The sequence below is a fragment of the Myotis lucifugus genome, unplaced genomic scaffold, assembly GCF_000147115.1.
Source record: "Myotis lucifugus unplaced genomic scaffold, Myoluc2.0 scaffold_548, whole genome shotgun sequence".
In the NCBI taxonomy this organism is placed as follows: domain Eukaryota; kingdom Metazoa; phylum Chordata; class Mammalia; order Chiroptera; family Vespertilionidae; genus Myotis; species Myotis lucifugus.
The window spans coordinates 142032-156493 of NW_005871596.1; the positions used below are offsets into that span (position 1 = coordinate 142032).

The 14462-nt window shown below is 49.8% G+C and overlaps 1 protein-coding gene across 2 annotated transcripts in view; it reads right to left on the reverse strand.

The window, feature by feature from the left end:
* Positions 1–14462, reverse strand: part of MATN2 (matrilin 2) — a 109075-nt gene that overhangs the window by 61714 nt on the left and 32899 nt on the right. For both annotated transcript variants that reach the window (XM_006104153.3, XM_006104154.2), the window contains one exon: positions 1266–1835. In XM_006104153.3, coding sequence (XP_006104215.1) covers positions 1266–1835 — 570 coding nt within the window. The remainder of the gene's footprint in view (positions 1–1265; positions 1836–14462) is intronic.

Here is a 14462-nt window from a genome sequence, read left to right on the forward strand (position 1 = left end):
CAAGATGTGTAGGTTTTGGTCATCCTGTAGACAGGGCGCCAATCACAGGACAGCTGGCCTCCAAGTTTCTCTGGTGGCCTCAGGGGTGGCCTGGGAATGCTGCCTCAGGAGGCCTACCCCACCCCTGCTGTGGCTGGTGAGGGAATTCACTGCCCATGGCTATAAAGCCACCGCGGTGTCCAAGTTCATGTCCACACAGCCAGTGAGAGCCAGAGCCAGGACTCGCACTCAAGGGCAGCCTGGCTCCAGAGCGCATCTCTTCCTGGCCGCTCGATCAAGGTTCCCGCCTCACTCCCACTGGGAGACCGAGACCCAGCAGCGCTCGCAGCTCCGTCTGAGCACCTGCACGGCAGCCCTGCCTCCCTCGGAAACCCTGTCCCTGGGTGCCATGGCCACCCCTCCCTGCCTGTCCCTCACCAGCACTTTTCAAACTGTGGGTCATGACTCCTTAGCAGGTCACCAAATTAACAGGGAATCTGGACTTGTTTTTTGTTGTTGTTGTTTTTAAGTGAAATAGAAAGAAACAATAGAAATTATCATTCCTTTCCTGGCTTAAGGCAGTCGTCCCCACTACATAGCCGGTGAACTCCTACTCATCTTTCAAGTCTGTGTAGCACACAGTGGTTACGACGTAGGTTCAGAGCCAGAATGCCTGGGTTCATTCACATCTCAACTCTACCACTTAGTGCTGTGTGACTCTGGACAAGTTACTAAATCTCTCTGGGTCTCAGTTTCCTTTTCTATAAAACGGGAATTACAACTAGCACCTACTTCACAGGTTTGTTGTGTGAATAAAATGAGTTAACATATGCTAATAGCTCAAAACAGCGCATATTAAGATCAATAAATGTTAGTGATTGATTATTATCCCTAGGTGGACCCAGGCTTTTTTGCCAGGCTTTTTGTTTGTTAATCCTCACCTGAGGATATTTTTCCATTGCTTTTCAGAGAGAGTGAAAGGAAGGGAGGAAAGAGGGGAGAGAGAGAGACAGAGAGTGAGAGAGACATCAATGTGAGAGAGACATATCAATTGGCTGCCTCCCACATGACTGGGGCTGGGAACAAACCGGCAACCCAGGTACGTACCCTTGACCAGAAATCAAACCCAAGACCCTTCAGTGCCAAAAAGTCACCATGTCTACCTTGGCCTTTGCTGAACCCCTTGCAGGCACAGTCCCTGGGATGAGGCAGCACAGACTGAACCTGGAAGATGAATAAAGAGACCCTAATGATGCCCCTGGGAGAGCCACGGGGGCAGGACTTACTGCACAGCTTGTTCTGGAACACGGAGGTCAGCGACTCCATCTGGCTGAAGTTGGCCACCAGGAAGACGTGGTCCTCGTGAGGCTCGCTCCCGATGGCCTTCAGCGTGTTGAGGTCCACCTGGCCCACGCCGATGGCGAAGATCAGGATGCCTGTGTCTCGTGCCTTTGCAGCCACCTCGGCCACGGAGTCCTGGGGCCTCCCATCCGTCACGATCATTATGACCCGTGGCACATTCTCCCTCAGGGGCCGGGCCCCCTCTGCTTCCGAGAAAGCGATGTTCAGGGCGTACTGGATGGCCAGCCCCGTCATGGTGCCCGTGGACAGGTGCCTCATCCTCTTGACGGCGCGCTCCACCTCGGACTTCCTCTTGAAGGTCTTGAGGGAGAACTCGTTCTTAACGGTGCTGCCATATTGGAGCAGGCCCACTCTGGTGATGTCAGGGCCAATGTCCAAGAACTGCAGGATGTCCAGGATGAACTCCTTGACCTTGGCGTAGTCGTGGGTGTTGACGCTGCGGGAGCTGTCAATGATGAAGACCAGGTCTGCCCGCTTATTTTCACAGGAGCTCTCTGGGGAAAGAGGAGGGTCACACGCGTTAGAAGAGCGTGAGGAACGCAGTACAAGTTGGCTATTGTGGGAAACCATATCTCCAATCTCCATCGGTTTCTCTTCACACCTGGAAAAGTTGTAAGGGTGTCTGTGAAAGTTGCAGGTGCGTGTGCACGGCTGGGTGATCATGAGTATTGGCTACAAACAAATACTATTTCTTTTCACAAGAAAAACGAACACTTTCGTTTTCTAGAAAGTCATCAATCCAGTTTTCAGGTGGCCAAACACCTGATTGGGGTCAAAATGATTTCATTATTTACTGTATGCCACAGAAGCTTGCCCAGATCCTGCAGGAAATGAGGAAGAAGCTAGGATAGAGACCAATGTCAATGATAGGGACCACCGTCTACCTGGGGAGACTTAGCTAATGGGACAAGTGGAAGAGCAGCTGGTATGAAACTGGGTGGTGCTGACACACAGGGACATGAGTGGGCTGGGTTCAAGGTCCTGATACGAGCTGGCCTTGTGGGTGCCAGCTCGGAATTGAGAGAAGGCACCAATGGAGAGGGTGGATGACGGAATAAGTGATAGAGGGACTGCTAGGAGTCACAGGTAGGAATTAAGTTGGAGGGGTTGCCCGAAGCCAGTGATAAAAGGCCTTTACATTCAGACTGAGAAATTTGTACGTGATACCACAAGGGGTGTATGTAATATGATTAGCATCATATGATGTAACTTACGTCTTCTGCAGGTAAGTCATGTAATAAAAAGTCAATTGATGTGGTAGTGGTTTGCAAGGTGGGTGATCAGACCACTGCTGCACTAATTTGGCTGAGGGGGGGGGGGGGGGGACTCAATCTCAGTCAGGGCAGTGGTGGAAATGGCTAAGGGATCCACCAAGAAGTATTTCTTCAAAGGACACAGTTAAACTGGGGAAAGGCAAATGTTAAGTCTCTTCCTTATCACAACCACCACCAGACTTATTCCTTAAGCACCCAAGAAGAAGGCTATGTGAAGCTTAAGTCCGCAGATGGAACGCATTGCATTCTGGGGGAAGGATGCTATTGGGTGACATGAGAGACCTCCTACCCCAGAGGGCGGAAGTGGGCATTCCTGCTGGAATTTCTCAGATGTTCTGAGCGACTGCCTCCAGCCAGGGGGAGTCCCTCCTCCCTTCCCCAGTCTTTGCCGCTAACTCCACATTCGATAGGGATTAGAAAAGGAATCTCAAATGCTTGCCCTAATTCCCAAACACCACAGCTGCAAGAAGGAGAGAGGAAGCCAGAAATGAAACAGTGAACCCAGTCATTAAAATGAGAACTAAGAAAGGCCCATGAGGTCATCCCGTCCAGGCCGGCTTGCCAGGCCGTGACTCGCCTGAGCGCCTGCACCCACACCTCAGCCACTGCAGCCTCACACGTCTAACAATTCTAGGGGAGGAAACGCTTCGAAACGCCAGCATCCTGGCAGGAAACCCACCTTCTGCCACACCCACGTGTAGGATTGGGGGCTGCGTGAATGTAAGGCCCCCGCGGGCCCCAGACACTGTCTTTGAGGACTCTGGGAGAAGATCCATGTAAAACCTGGCATTTGTAGGATGTTTTAAAATCCTTTTTCCAGCCCTAACCGGTTTGGCTCAGTGGATAGAGCCTCGGCCTGCGGTCTTAAGGGTCCCAGGTTCGATTCCGGCCAAGGGCATATACCTTGGTTTCGGGCACATACCCAGTAGGGAGTGTGCAGGAGGCAGCTGATCGATGTTTCTCTCATCGATGTTTCTAACTCTCTATCCCCCTCCCTTCCTCTCTGTAAAAAAATCAATAAAAATATATTTTAAAAAAAAATCCTTTTTCCAGAGGCCTATTATCATGATGATCTCATTCGATCTGCAGAGCAAGCTCTCGAGAAAAGAGCCAAAGGTATCACATACATTGGGCAGAGGAGAGAATGGAGGTGCTGAGAGTTTGGAAACCTTTTATAATTAAGAAAAAGAAAAACTACAGGGAGACAACATGGATGCCCACCTTGTTGGGTGGTTGTGAGAATTTAAGAAAACAGCCCAACCCAGCCCTGAGCCCCGGGGGTGGCGCCCACCCCGAGAGACACCTGAAGGGGTGCCGTTTTCTAAGGTTCACGAAGACGCCATGGTCTAGCACATGGCCCTGGGTTGGAGCAGTGGATGCAGACCCACGGGTCCCAAGAAAAAGACAGGGTCCAGGAGCAAGGCTGAGCCCTTTCTAGGAGCCTTACCTGCCCCGCCTCCACTCCCCGATATCTCCCACCTTTGATTGATGTGTGAACTTACTTCAGGGAGAATGTGGCCCAATGCTCTCCACCTGCTGAGAACTGGGACCAGGCCCAGACCCCGCCACGGAGGAGGAGATGCATGGAAGGCCCCTGGGAAGGGAGGGAGGCAGACAGCGACTGTTCCCCTGAGAACGCACTTCCTCTTTGGAAACAGGAAATGAGTCCTCCTGGGACTGGGATTCTTACTGGGGTCTTGGTTATGGTGTCAACATCCACCAAGCATCACGATCAGTTTACAGGGAAGCCTGGAAACCCTGCAGGGAACAAACGGTGTGCTAAATGGATGCGTTCTTGTCAAAACAAATGGGTAGTCTTCACGATGCCTGGACATTTGCAAAAATACCACGAAGGTTCAAAATGTTGTTGGAGGTGACGAGGGAGCCATGACTGTGAGTTGACAATGAGTCCTGGCAGCCAAAGTGACCCAGTTTCCTTTAAGACGTCTCCTCGGGTCCCTGGAGGGCTCACAACCAGTCTCACGGTTTGTCCCTGAAAGGGCCCCGTCAGTGGTTCTCAAGCTTGGGGCGCCTCCCAATTCCCTGGAGAACTTGCTGATAACTAACTTGCTGCACCCTCAGAGCTTCTGATTCTATAGGTTTAGGGTGGAACCTGAAAATTTGCGTTTCTTGCAAGTTCCCAGGTGATGCCACTGCTCCAAGGACCACACTCTGAGAACCACCAGAAAAGGAGTTCTGGCGAGTCAGTACCGCACTATCTCACTGCGACTTCCCCAAAGCAGGAAACGCACCTCATCCATCCATCCATCCATCCATCCGTGTAACCAAGCAGTCAGATACACAGTAAGCCCTCATCAAAGACTGTGTGCAACCTTGGAACTATTTCCTCCTCTCAGGGTTGCTGACTTGTCACCAATCAGCCTCCCTCGTTCCGGCTAAACACAATCATGACCGTGCAATTGTACAGTAAATACTTGGTGCCATCTGCCTGGGAAGATCCGGGCTTGTCTGGAGAAGGGAGAGATATGAATCTCTATGATCAGGGTAAAATAATGTCATCCAGAGGCTGGGAGGGAGCTCTGAAATGCTCAGCAGGGAAGCCCTATGATCTATTTTTTTTTTTTTGGAAGGGAGAGGGAGAGAGATAGAAACATCAATGAGAGAGAATCATTAATCGGTTGCCTCCTGCATGCTCCCCCCCACCCCCACACACACACTGGGGATTGAACCCACAACCCAGACATATGCCCTGACCTGGAATCATAGACTAACACTCAACCACTGAGCCCGGCCAGCCGGACTGAGTGCTATGATCTTAGTGCAAGTCTAGCCTCCATCACTTTCTGTCCATGTGGTCTTGAGCCTGTCCTTGACCTCTTTAACCCACAGTCTCCTCTTCTGTGAATGGAGATAATACCTCACCAGGCTGCTGTAGGACTCGAAAGAGAATTTAATAATAATTTATACCTACTGTTACTGAGGACTTAGTAAGTACTAGGCCTTGTTCTGACAGCTTTCCTTATGTTGGCTTATTTATTTTTCCCGCTTGCCTTAGGGCGTAGGGACTGTTACTAGTCCCATTTTGCAGATGAGGACAGTGAGTCTAGAAAGGTTAAATAACTAGCTCTGGGTCTCATACTTAGGGAGTAGAGCTGCCGGGATCTGAATCCCATCTATCTTGTCTGGCTCTGTAGCCCATGCTTTTAACCACCAAGCAATGCCCAGAAATGATTGTGTCATTTAGACCTGCCATTCCTGGAGTGCTCCAGGTGCACTGGGACCTCACCAGCCCTCAGCGTGCTGCAGGTACACTAGGTTCTCAGCACGTTCCAGGGGGACTAGGCCCTCAGCGTGCTGCAGGAGCCCTGGGACCACACGGCCCTCAGAGTGCACTGGGACCGCACGGCCCTCAGCGTGCTGCAGGTGCACTGGGACTGCACAGCCCTCAGCGTGCTGCAGGTGCACTGGGACTGCACAGCCCTCAGCGTGCTGCAGGTGCACTGGGACCGCACGGCCCTCAGCGTGCTACTGGGACCGCACGGCCCTCAGCGTGCTGCAGGTGCACTGGGACCGCACGGCGCTCAGCGTGCTCGAGGCGGACTGAGACTGTACCGGCTCTCTGGGGCCAGTTCTTTTCTTCCCTGGATTCACGGGGACTGAAAGCTATGGCCCAAACTCGTGTGCCTCCTGCCAAGTGCTTCTCCTCTGCTAAATGTCTACTTGTATTTTTTTATTTAATAAAAGCATGAAAACAGATGCTCGCCTCCCGAGATCAGGCTGCAAGCTGTTCCCATTCTCATCCCCTTGGCAAGTGCTTATTGAGAGATCAGAGGAGCAAGGCCATGGAGACTGAGGGCTGGGACAAGAGAGATGGAGCTGAGGCCATGGATCTTTGAGGGACTGTGGGGAACAGGAAGGATGTGGCCCGGACAATAGGCAAATGCCCAGGGTGGAGTGGGGAAGGGAGATGAATTTCAGAAAATGTGATATTTCATATTCATTCCCAGCAAAGTTCCCACAAGCAGATGGTTTGTGGGCACTTAAAAAAACTGTAGAAAATTGAATGATACAAGTGAAAAAAAGTAACAATTTCTAGAACAGTATAAGGGTATATTATATGGACTAGGCAACTAGAGTATGATTTCTGGGCAGCATTAAAGGATGACTTGAGGGTGGTGATCATGGAATTGAAATGAGATCAATAACATGGTGTGTGTTTTGCTACAGCTACAGGTGTAGGAGGATAACAGGCAAAAGTTGATTTAACCAGAGCTGTCATTTAGCCAAGCGAGAGTGATGAATCAGGCAAAAGCAATCGACAGGAAGACTACAATGATTTCCTGTGGAATTACCCTGGGGGAGCAGGGAGTAGAAGAAATGAGGGGATGAAGGACAGAGAAGAAGCAGCAGGATCAATGGACTGGAAGTCCAGGTAAGGTCACAGTTATTGACGTTGGAATACTGGAAGGTTTACAAGGGGTGAGCTGGGAAGATAGGAGGTTTGAACTGAGATTATGGCGGGACCGCAATCATTATAATCACAGGGTCAAGAGTATGATAAGAGGGGCAATAGCTGAGAGATAGTGGAGGATAAGAATATTGGAGGAAAGAAAGGCAAAGCTATTCAGGGATCATTCATATGGATATTGAAATCACCAAGAATTATGGCAAGAGTAACGTTGAAGAAAGTGGCAGTGAGCCAGGGGCTAAAACTGTTCTAGGAATAATCATGGTTGTTGTTTTTTAAATTCCCAAAGAAAGAACAGAAACACTAAGAAGCAGATGAAAATGTCATAAAGGGACAGAGAAAAAAACTAGCTTATCGCAAGTTTCAAAGGAACACTGGGGAGAAAAATTAAGGCTGCTTTATAATGAGAGAGAGGGAGAGGGACAAAGGGGGAGAGAGCCTGGCTGGAACGGCTCAGCGGTTGAGCATGGATCTATGAACCAGGAGGTCACAGTTCAATTCCCGGTCAGGGAACATGCCAGGGTTGCAGGCTTGATCCCCAGTTGGGGGGCGTGCAGGAGGCAGCCGATCAGTGATTCTCCCTCAGCATTGATGTTTCTCTCCCTCTCCTTTCCTCTCTGAAGTCAATAAAAATATATTTTTTAAAAAGGAAAGAAAGAGGGAGAGAGAGATCATTATTATTATTATGAGCCAGTAGGAGTGTAAGAAGGGGGGAAACATATATAATTTATGTTTTCATTCCTAGATGGGATGGATCAGGTGAGTCGGGAATTCTATATTTGGATGTCAGCAATGCAAATGGTTGATTCTAGGGGAAGAAATGAAGATTCCACATTCACCAGTTAGGTAAAGCCAGACATTCAACAAATATTTAGTGAGTACCTACTGTGTGTCAGGCTCTGGGAATACAATGAAGGAACGACTCCCAATTGTGAAAGGCAGGCATACAGACAAATAATAGCAGGATACAGACTATAAAGACGGAGTGCTAGGGAGGGGGTGGGAGGATGCTGACTTCCGCTCTGCGTGACTGCCTGGCCGAGGGCAGGCTTAGCAATGCCCTTTACTCTTCCTCTCTGTCAGACATCACTCTCCCGCTCGGCCGGCACGCAGCCTCAGGATCCTACAATCTATTGCAGTTGGCACATGAAATTGAGTCATTTTACCAACCTGGTTTTAGGGTCTGGTGCTCTACAACAAAGACTGAGGTACTCAATTTTATCTATTTCCGAGAAACCAAAAAAAAAAAAAGGTAAATTAGCTCATTATACATTCAGCCCTTAAAAACACAGGTTTGAACTGCACAGGCCCACTTATACACGGATTTTCTTCAATAAATACCGTAAACATGCCCTAACCGGTTTGGCTCAGTGGATAGAGCGTCGGCCTGCGGACTCAAGGGTCCCAGGTTCGATTCCGGTCAAGGGCATGTACCTTGGTTGCAGGCACATCCCCAGTAGGGGGTGTGCAGGAGGCAGCTGATCGATGCTTCTCTCTCATCGATGTTTCTAACTCTCTATCCCCCTCCCTTCCTCTCTGTAAAAAATCAATAAAATATATTAAAAATACATACCGTAAACGTATTTTCTCTTCTTCATGATTTTCTTAATAACATTTTCTTTTCTCTAGCTTCCTTTATTCTCAGTATTTGTACAGTATATAATACACATAACATACCAAGGACGTGTTTATCGACTGTTTATGTTATCGGTAAGGCTTCCGGTCAACACGGGGCTGTTAGCAGTTAAATTTGGGGGGAGTCCAAAGTTATTCATGATTTAAACTGCAGGGGGTTGGCGCCTCTAACCTCTGCATTGCTCATGGGTCAACTGTACTCATGAGACGCTGATTATTAGCGCCGACATTATTTTTCAATGAGAAATAAGAAGGGTGGGCAGACAAGACTGGCCACATCAACAGTGCGCACATAACCTTCCGGATAAAGCCCCATTCACGACAGAGGGCTGTTAGGCGGGCCAGGGGTCAGAGCAAAGAAAAGAGAAAGATCATAAGAATTAGTCGCCTCAAACTGTAACAGTGGTGCTTACCTACTATTATAAGAATATATAAATCGCTCAGGGAAATTGCACCCCGTGAGCATTTGGTTTGTGTGAATTGGACTTTGTGGGCTGGTCAGAGAAAGAGAGAGACACAGAGACGGAGAGGAAAGACGACCACGCAGCACAGCACTGCAATCCCATCTGCCTTAGTGCGGGGCGAGCTTGTGTCCACAGGTGCCTGAGATGTGGCCCTGTGCCACCTCCTGTGGTTCCGTCCCCACGTACCTCCAGACTGTGACTACTAGCTCTTGAGATTATAGGTGATTTCAAGGATATTTCAGAGGCAGTTCGGACTATCTTTCTTTTTGCCCCCAGTGTGACGTAACCTACAAGTCCCTGTATTTATGGCACTTGACTGGGGCCCATGGTCCTTGGCCAGGGCTGGAAAGGCCACAGCCAATGTTTCCCTCTCCAATGTCTTCATTAGTCAGCCACCAGCTGCTGCATAACCTCGTGCCAGACATGTCACAGTGCTTGATGAGCTATGACTTTCTTTGAATCAGTCCTGCTCTACTCACATCTTCCCAAAGAACCCCCGGGGAATGCCCTGAAAACGCCATTGTATTGTATTAGGGAGACACCCTAGACTTCTTAATGGGACCTAAGACATGGCTTAGATTCATGAGCAAATCATTCCCTGCTTGGTAACATTTTCCTGACATTTGTCCAAATTTGGGGGCCACTTGTTCTCTCTACACTAATACATACGATGCTGGGAGAAATTTCAAATAAGCTGAATAGCGGAGTCAGGACCAGAAAGGACTTCTGAGGGCCAAAATAATAAGTCAAAACTAACAAGAAGAAAACTAATTGGTATAAATGCCAAGTCTTGCATGTAAGGCTCAAAAACCCAACTGTATAACCCACAGGAAAGGAGACAACTGGATCGACAGCCAGTTACATAAAATCTCAAACCCGGATGGCAAATCCCAAGCCTTGCATGTGGCCCCCAGCCTCAGGACCTGGGAGACACTCCCCCCACCCTAGCCTCAAAAGCAAAGTTCAGCCACAGGACTCCTCTCAACACAGCACCCCAAGTCCCCATTCCCTGGTGCCTGGAGGAGGTTTGGGGAATGGAACCTATTTGTCAATCAGACCCTTTCCAATCACCCCCATGTGATCCCTCCCCACCTCCATGGCCAGTCATCTCATCGGTGGCTTCCCTGGCCTGGGAGAGTGGAGAGACTCTCTCAACAAATGGCCCAGAGCCTTCTTGTCTTTGCAGCAAAACTTTCCTATAAATGAGTATTTTGGTGAATCTCATTGATCAGTCACAACAGCTGCATTTGGCAGCTGTAAATTCTCGGTATTATCGAGCCTCAGGATGCTGTGTCATCAGAGCAATTTCTTCAAAAGCCACGATCCTAAGGGCTGCTGACAGAAGGGTCACTGACATTCCTAGAGGAATGAGCTCTTTGGCCCACTACTCCCTGCCCTCTACCCGACACCCCAGTGATATCAAGAGGTTTGTAGTTCCCTACACCCATCCCCTCTGATGCCTCCTCGGTTTAAGACTCGGCTCTGTGGTCCCCTATTTTTGAAAACCTTTCCTTGTTGGGCCCCCTCCAATGGCCTAAATGGCCTTCCCATGAGCCCCCTGGTATCTCCCACCAGCGCCTCACATGGAGCTACCCAGCCTCATGTGGTGTCTTCTATGGATTCCTCGTACCCAGCATAGTGTCAGGCACATAAATGCTCCATCAGGGTCCTTGCTTCTTCCCTTCGATGTGCACATGTGGGTGGGGAGGGCGGGAAAGGCAGAGGTTGCAGATACCTGCCCATGAGCTAGAGGGGCCTGGGAGGGCTGGCCAGTGGAGGCACATAAAGAAGAGCCCAAATGGGGATCCTGAAGGCCTTGATGACATCAGAAATGCCTGGGGTGTTTATTTAAAATGCCGAGTCCTAGGCCGCACCCTAGACCCAGTGAGTCGGAATCTCTAGGTCGGGGCCCAGGAGTCAGCACTTGCAATTGCTCCAGGTGATTCTTGGGCACAACAGACCTGAGAACTCTATCCGAAGGGGCATGCCAGCCTGGGAGACCATCTGTCACGGAGCCATGAGTCCCGAGGAGAAGATGGTACCAGGGGACCCCTTCCTGTGCCCCGGGACCCACCCACCACCAGGAGCAACCTGGAAATGTGGCAGCCACACATCCTGGCTTCTCTCTCATGTTCTCATCCACATTCTGTTTCAATGTGTGTGTCAGGTACGGCCTGGCTTTCCATTAGGCTCAGAACACCAACAAGGCGGGCACCATTAGTACCCTAACTTACAGATGAGGACGCCGAGGCTTAGAGAGGTTACATATCGAATCCACGGGCACAGAGCATGTGAGCGGGGGTGGAACAGGGGCCTCAGTCAGCAGGTCTGCCTCTAGCACCTGCATTTCCAGCTGTTCCCCAGTGGGTGACCTGGAGTGAAGAGTCTCCTCTGAACAGGAAAATGTCCCGGCGAAGAGCCTTACCCGTCACCCTCCCAGGTACCTGTTAACAGATCCACCCCCAGAAAAATGTGGGCAGGACCAGCTGCAGCCTGGAATACGACCAGGAGTGACAGCCCAACAAGCCACACCCCCTAAGTGTAAACGGCCTCTTCACCCCCTGCCCTGGGCAGTGCCCCGGGCGTCCCTGTGCCTTAGGCTCCAGAGATGCACCTGCTGCACCCACCTCAGCCCCCACTTCTGCTGCACGAGGTAGTGATGACAGTAAGCACGACTGGTACCTTAATATGCAGCGATGTCATCCCCAAACACCGTATTTACTGTCCTGTGAGCTCCCTCAAATCATAAAGCAAACCTCTGAGGTGAGGACTGTCCTTCTCCACCTCCATCCCACCCATGCCTGGCTTGGGGCTGGCACACGGAAGGCAGTGAAGACAGAACACAGAGCGGGAGCTGTGGGGACGCTGCCAGGGAGAAGACGCAGTGCCCAGCCTTGGGGGGCTTACAGCCTCAGGGGCCAGCAAGCCATGCATACAAATAACTGCAGAACGAGGCAGGGTCAGATGAATTAGTGTTTGATGATCCTAATCATAACCTATCTTAGCCCGGCTAGCCTCAATCACAAAGAGCAGTCACTAGAGACTGAACTTCTGAATGAGGAGGCATGTACCCAGCAACGACATAGAGCAAATGCAGCAGTCCCCCGTCGTCTGCAGTGTCACTTACCCGCGGTCAACCACAGACTGAAAATATTAAGTGGGAATTTTCAGCATTAAACAATTCGTAACTTTTAAATTTAATGCCATTCTGAGTAGCATGATGAAATCTCGCAACGTTCCACTGGGAAGCGAATCATCCTTTTTTCCAGGGTATCCCCATTGTATTTGCTCCCTGCCCATCCGTCTCTAATAGCTAAGTCTCAATTAGAGAGAGAGAGAGAGAGATCACATTCACATAACTTTATTACAGTATATTATCATAATTTTTTCTATTTTATTATTGTGAATCTCTTACTGTGCCTAATTTATAAGTTAAACTTTATCCTAGGTATACATGGACAGGGAAAAACATAAGAAGGATTTGGTACTATCCACGGTTTCAGGTGTCCACTGGGGGTCTTGAACATATCCCCCCAGATCAAGGATGCCTACTGAAATCTCTCTACTTCTTGGACAACCACACAGAATAAGAGTAACAACGTACCTGCAGGTGGAAGGGATTTCTGCAGTCTCCCCGCCTCCCCCCCCCCATATACCTGCTCTGAATGCCTGGCCAGAGACGCGAGGAAGTGGGAGATGACTGGGGGAAGGAGCGCTGTGGCTGGTGGGTTCCCTGTACTCCCAGAGCTCTTGGTTTTCTCCTCTGGGCTTGTGGGATTTTCACCAGAGACCCACCTGTCCCAATGAGCTGTGGGAAAAGCCCCTGACACCACTCAAGGGGTCACGCACCATGCGCTTCTCTCGGGACACATGAGATATGGTCTCAAAGTCAACCTCCATTCTACTAAGTTCTTTCCAACACCTAAAAGCAGAACGACAGCTCACAGGCAGCTGCTGGGCTTTCAGCATTGTCAGGTCTGCTCTGTGTGCACTTTACCAGCCGTTTCCAAGAGCATTTGCAGAGCAGAGAGAGAAGGGCGTCCGGGGAGGGATGGAGTCTACCTGGCTGTGGAGATACACCTGCGAAGTGTGTGTGTGTGTATGTGTGTGTGTGTGTATGTGTGTGTGTGTGTGTGTGTTTTCATTGATTCTAGAGAGAGGAGGGTAGAGGGAGAGAGAGATAGAAACATCAATGTGAGAGAATCATCAATGGGCTGCCTCCTGCACGCCCCCTACTGGGGGTCAAGCCTGAAACCTGGGAATGTGCCCTGACAGGAAATGGAACCAAAGACCTCCTGGCACCTGGCTGACACCTAACCAACTGAGCCACACCAGCTGGGCCACACTGCAAAGTTTTTAAGCAAAATGCATTTGCCAATGTCATGAGGGTTTTTTTTCTCTGTTTGTTTAAAGAAGGTTCTGTGAATGAGCCTGCATCTTCGGGTAGCAGTGGTGCTCCATAAACCGCAGACATGGGTCAGCGGGGCCCCGAGGAATTCTGGGTTGACACGAGCTCAAATTTCAGTTGTCCCTGCTGACTGTCATAAATTCCTTTAGGAACACAGCTCTCTGAGGCCCTCAGGGAGTGTGTGCACCGACGCGCCAGCAAAATGGAAAAGAGAGAAAAAAAATATGCCACATCACACCAGTCTCCTCTAGTCACTGTTACATGAGCTGAGAGAAAAGAGACATCGCATGAGGCTCAACAACTATGGTTTCCAGAACCCTGGACAATTTTCTTTGCGAGGGAGCCAAAGAGAAAGCTGCCCCAGGTTAACCCTGGAAAAGGCAGTTTCCAGGGAATTGAATTTCCTCGCAAGGTAAAGCAGTTTGCTAAAGTTTCACTAAAAAAAAAAAAAAAAAGCCTCCTCTCAGAGTATATCTGACAATAGGCTTCCTCTTAATTGCTAAAGAGAAGCATAAAGAAGCCCTGAAATAGTTGATGGCTTACAGAATAGGTTTGGTATTCTCTATCAAAACCCCTCTCGCCATCTTCCTGCCTTTCTCCAATTGAGCAATGACTCATATCTTAGAACCGTAACACACACACACACACACACACACACACACACACACACACACGGCCTGTCCCCCAGTCTAAGATGGTAGAAAGGACTGGGACACATCTAGGTGGTTTCTTCTCTCTGCAAAGTGAAAAATGGGGTTAAGTGGCTTTTTAAAAGCAAACTGGCATCGGACCCATGGGAGGGTTTGAAACTTCCTAAGTTGGGCACTGCCTGGTCTGCTTTCTGAGAGCTCCGCCAATGGAAGTCAGCAGCCTAGTCCAGACCCGAGATAGCAATGCAGTGCTCAGCGGGC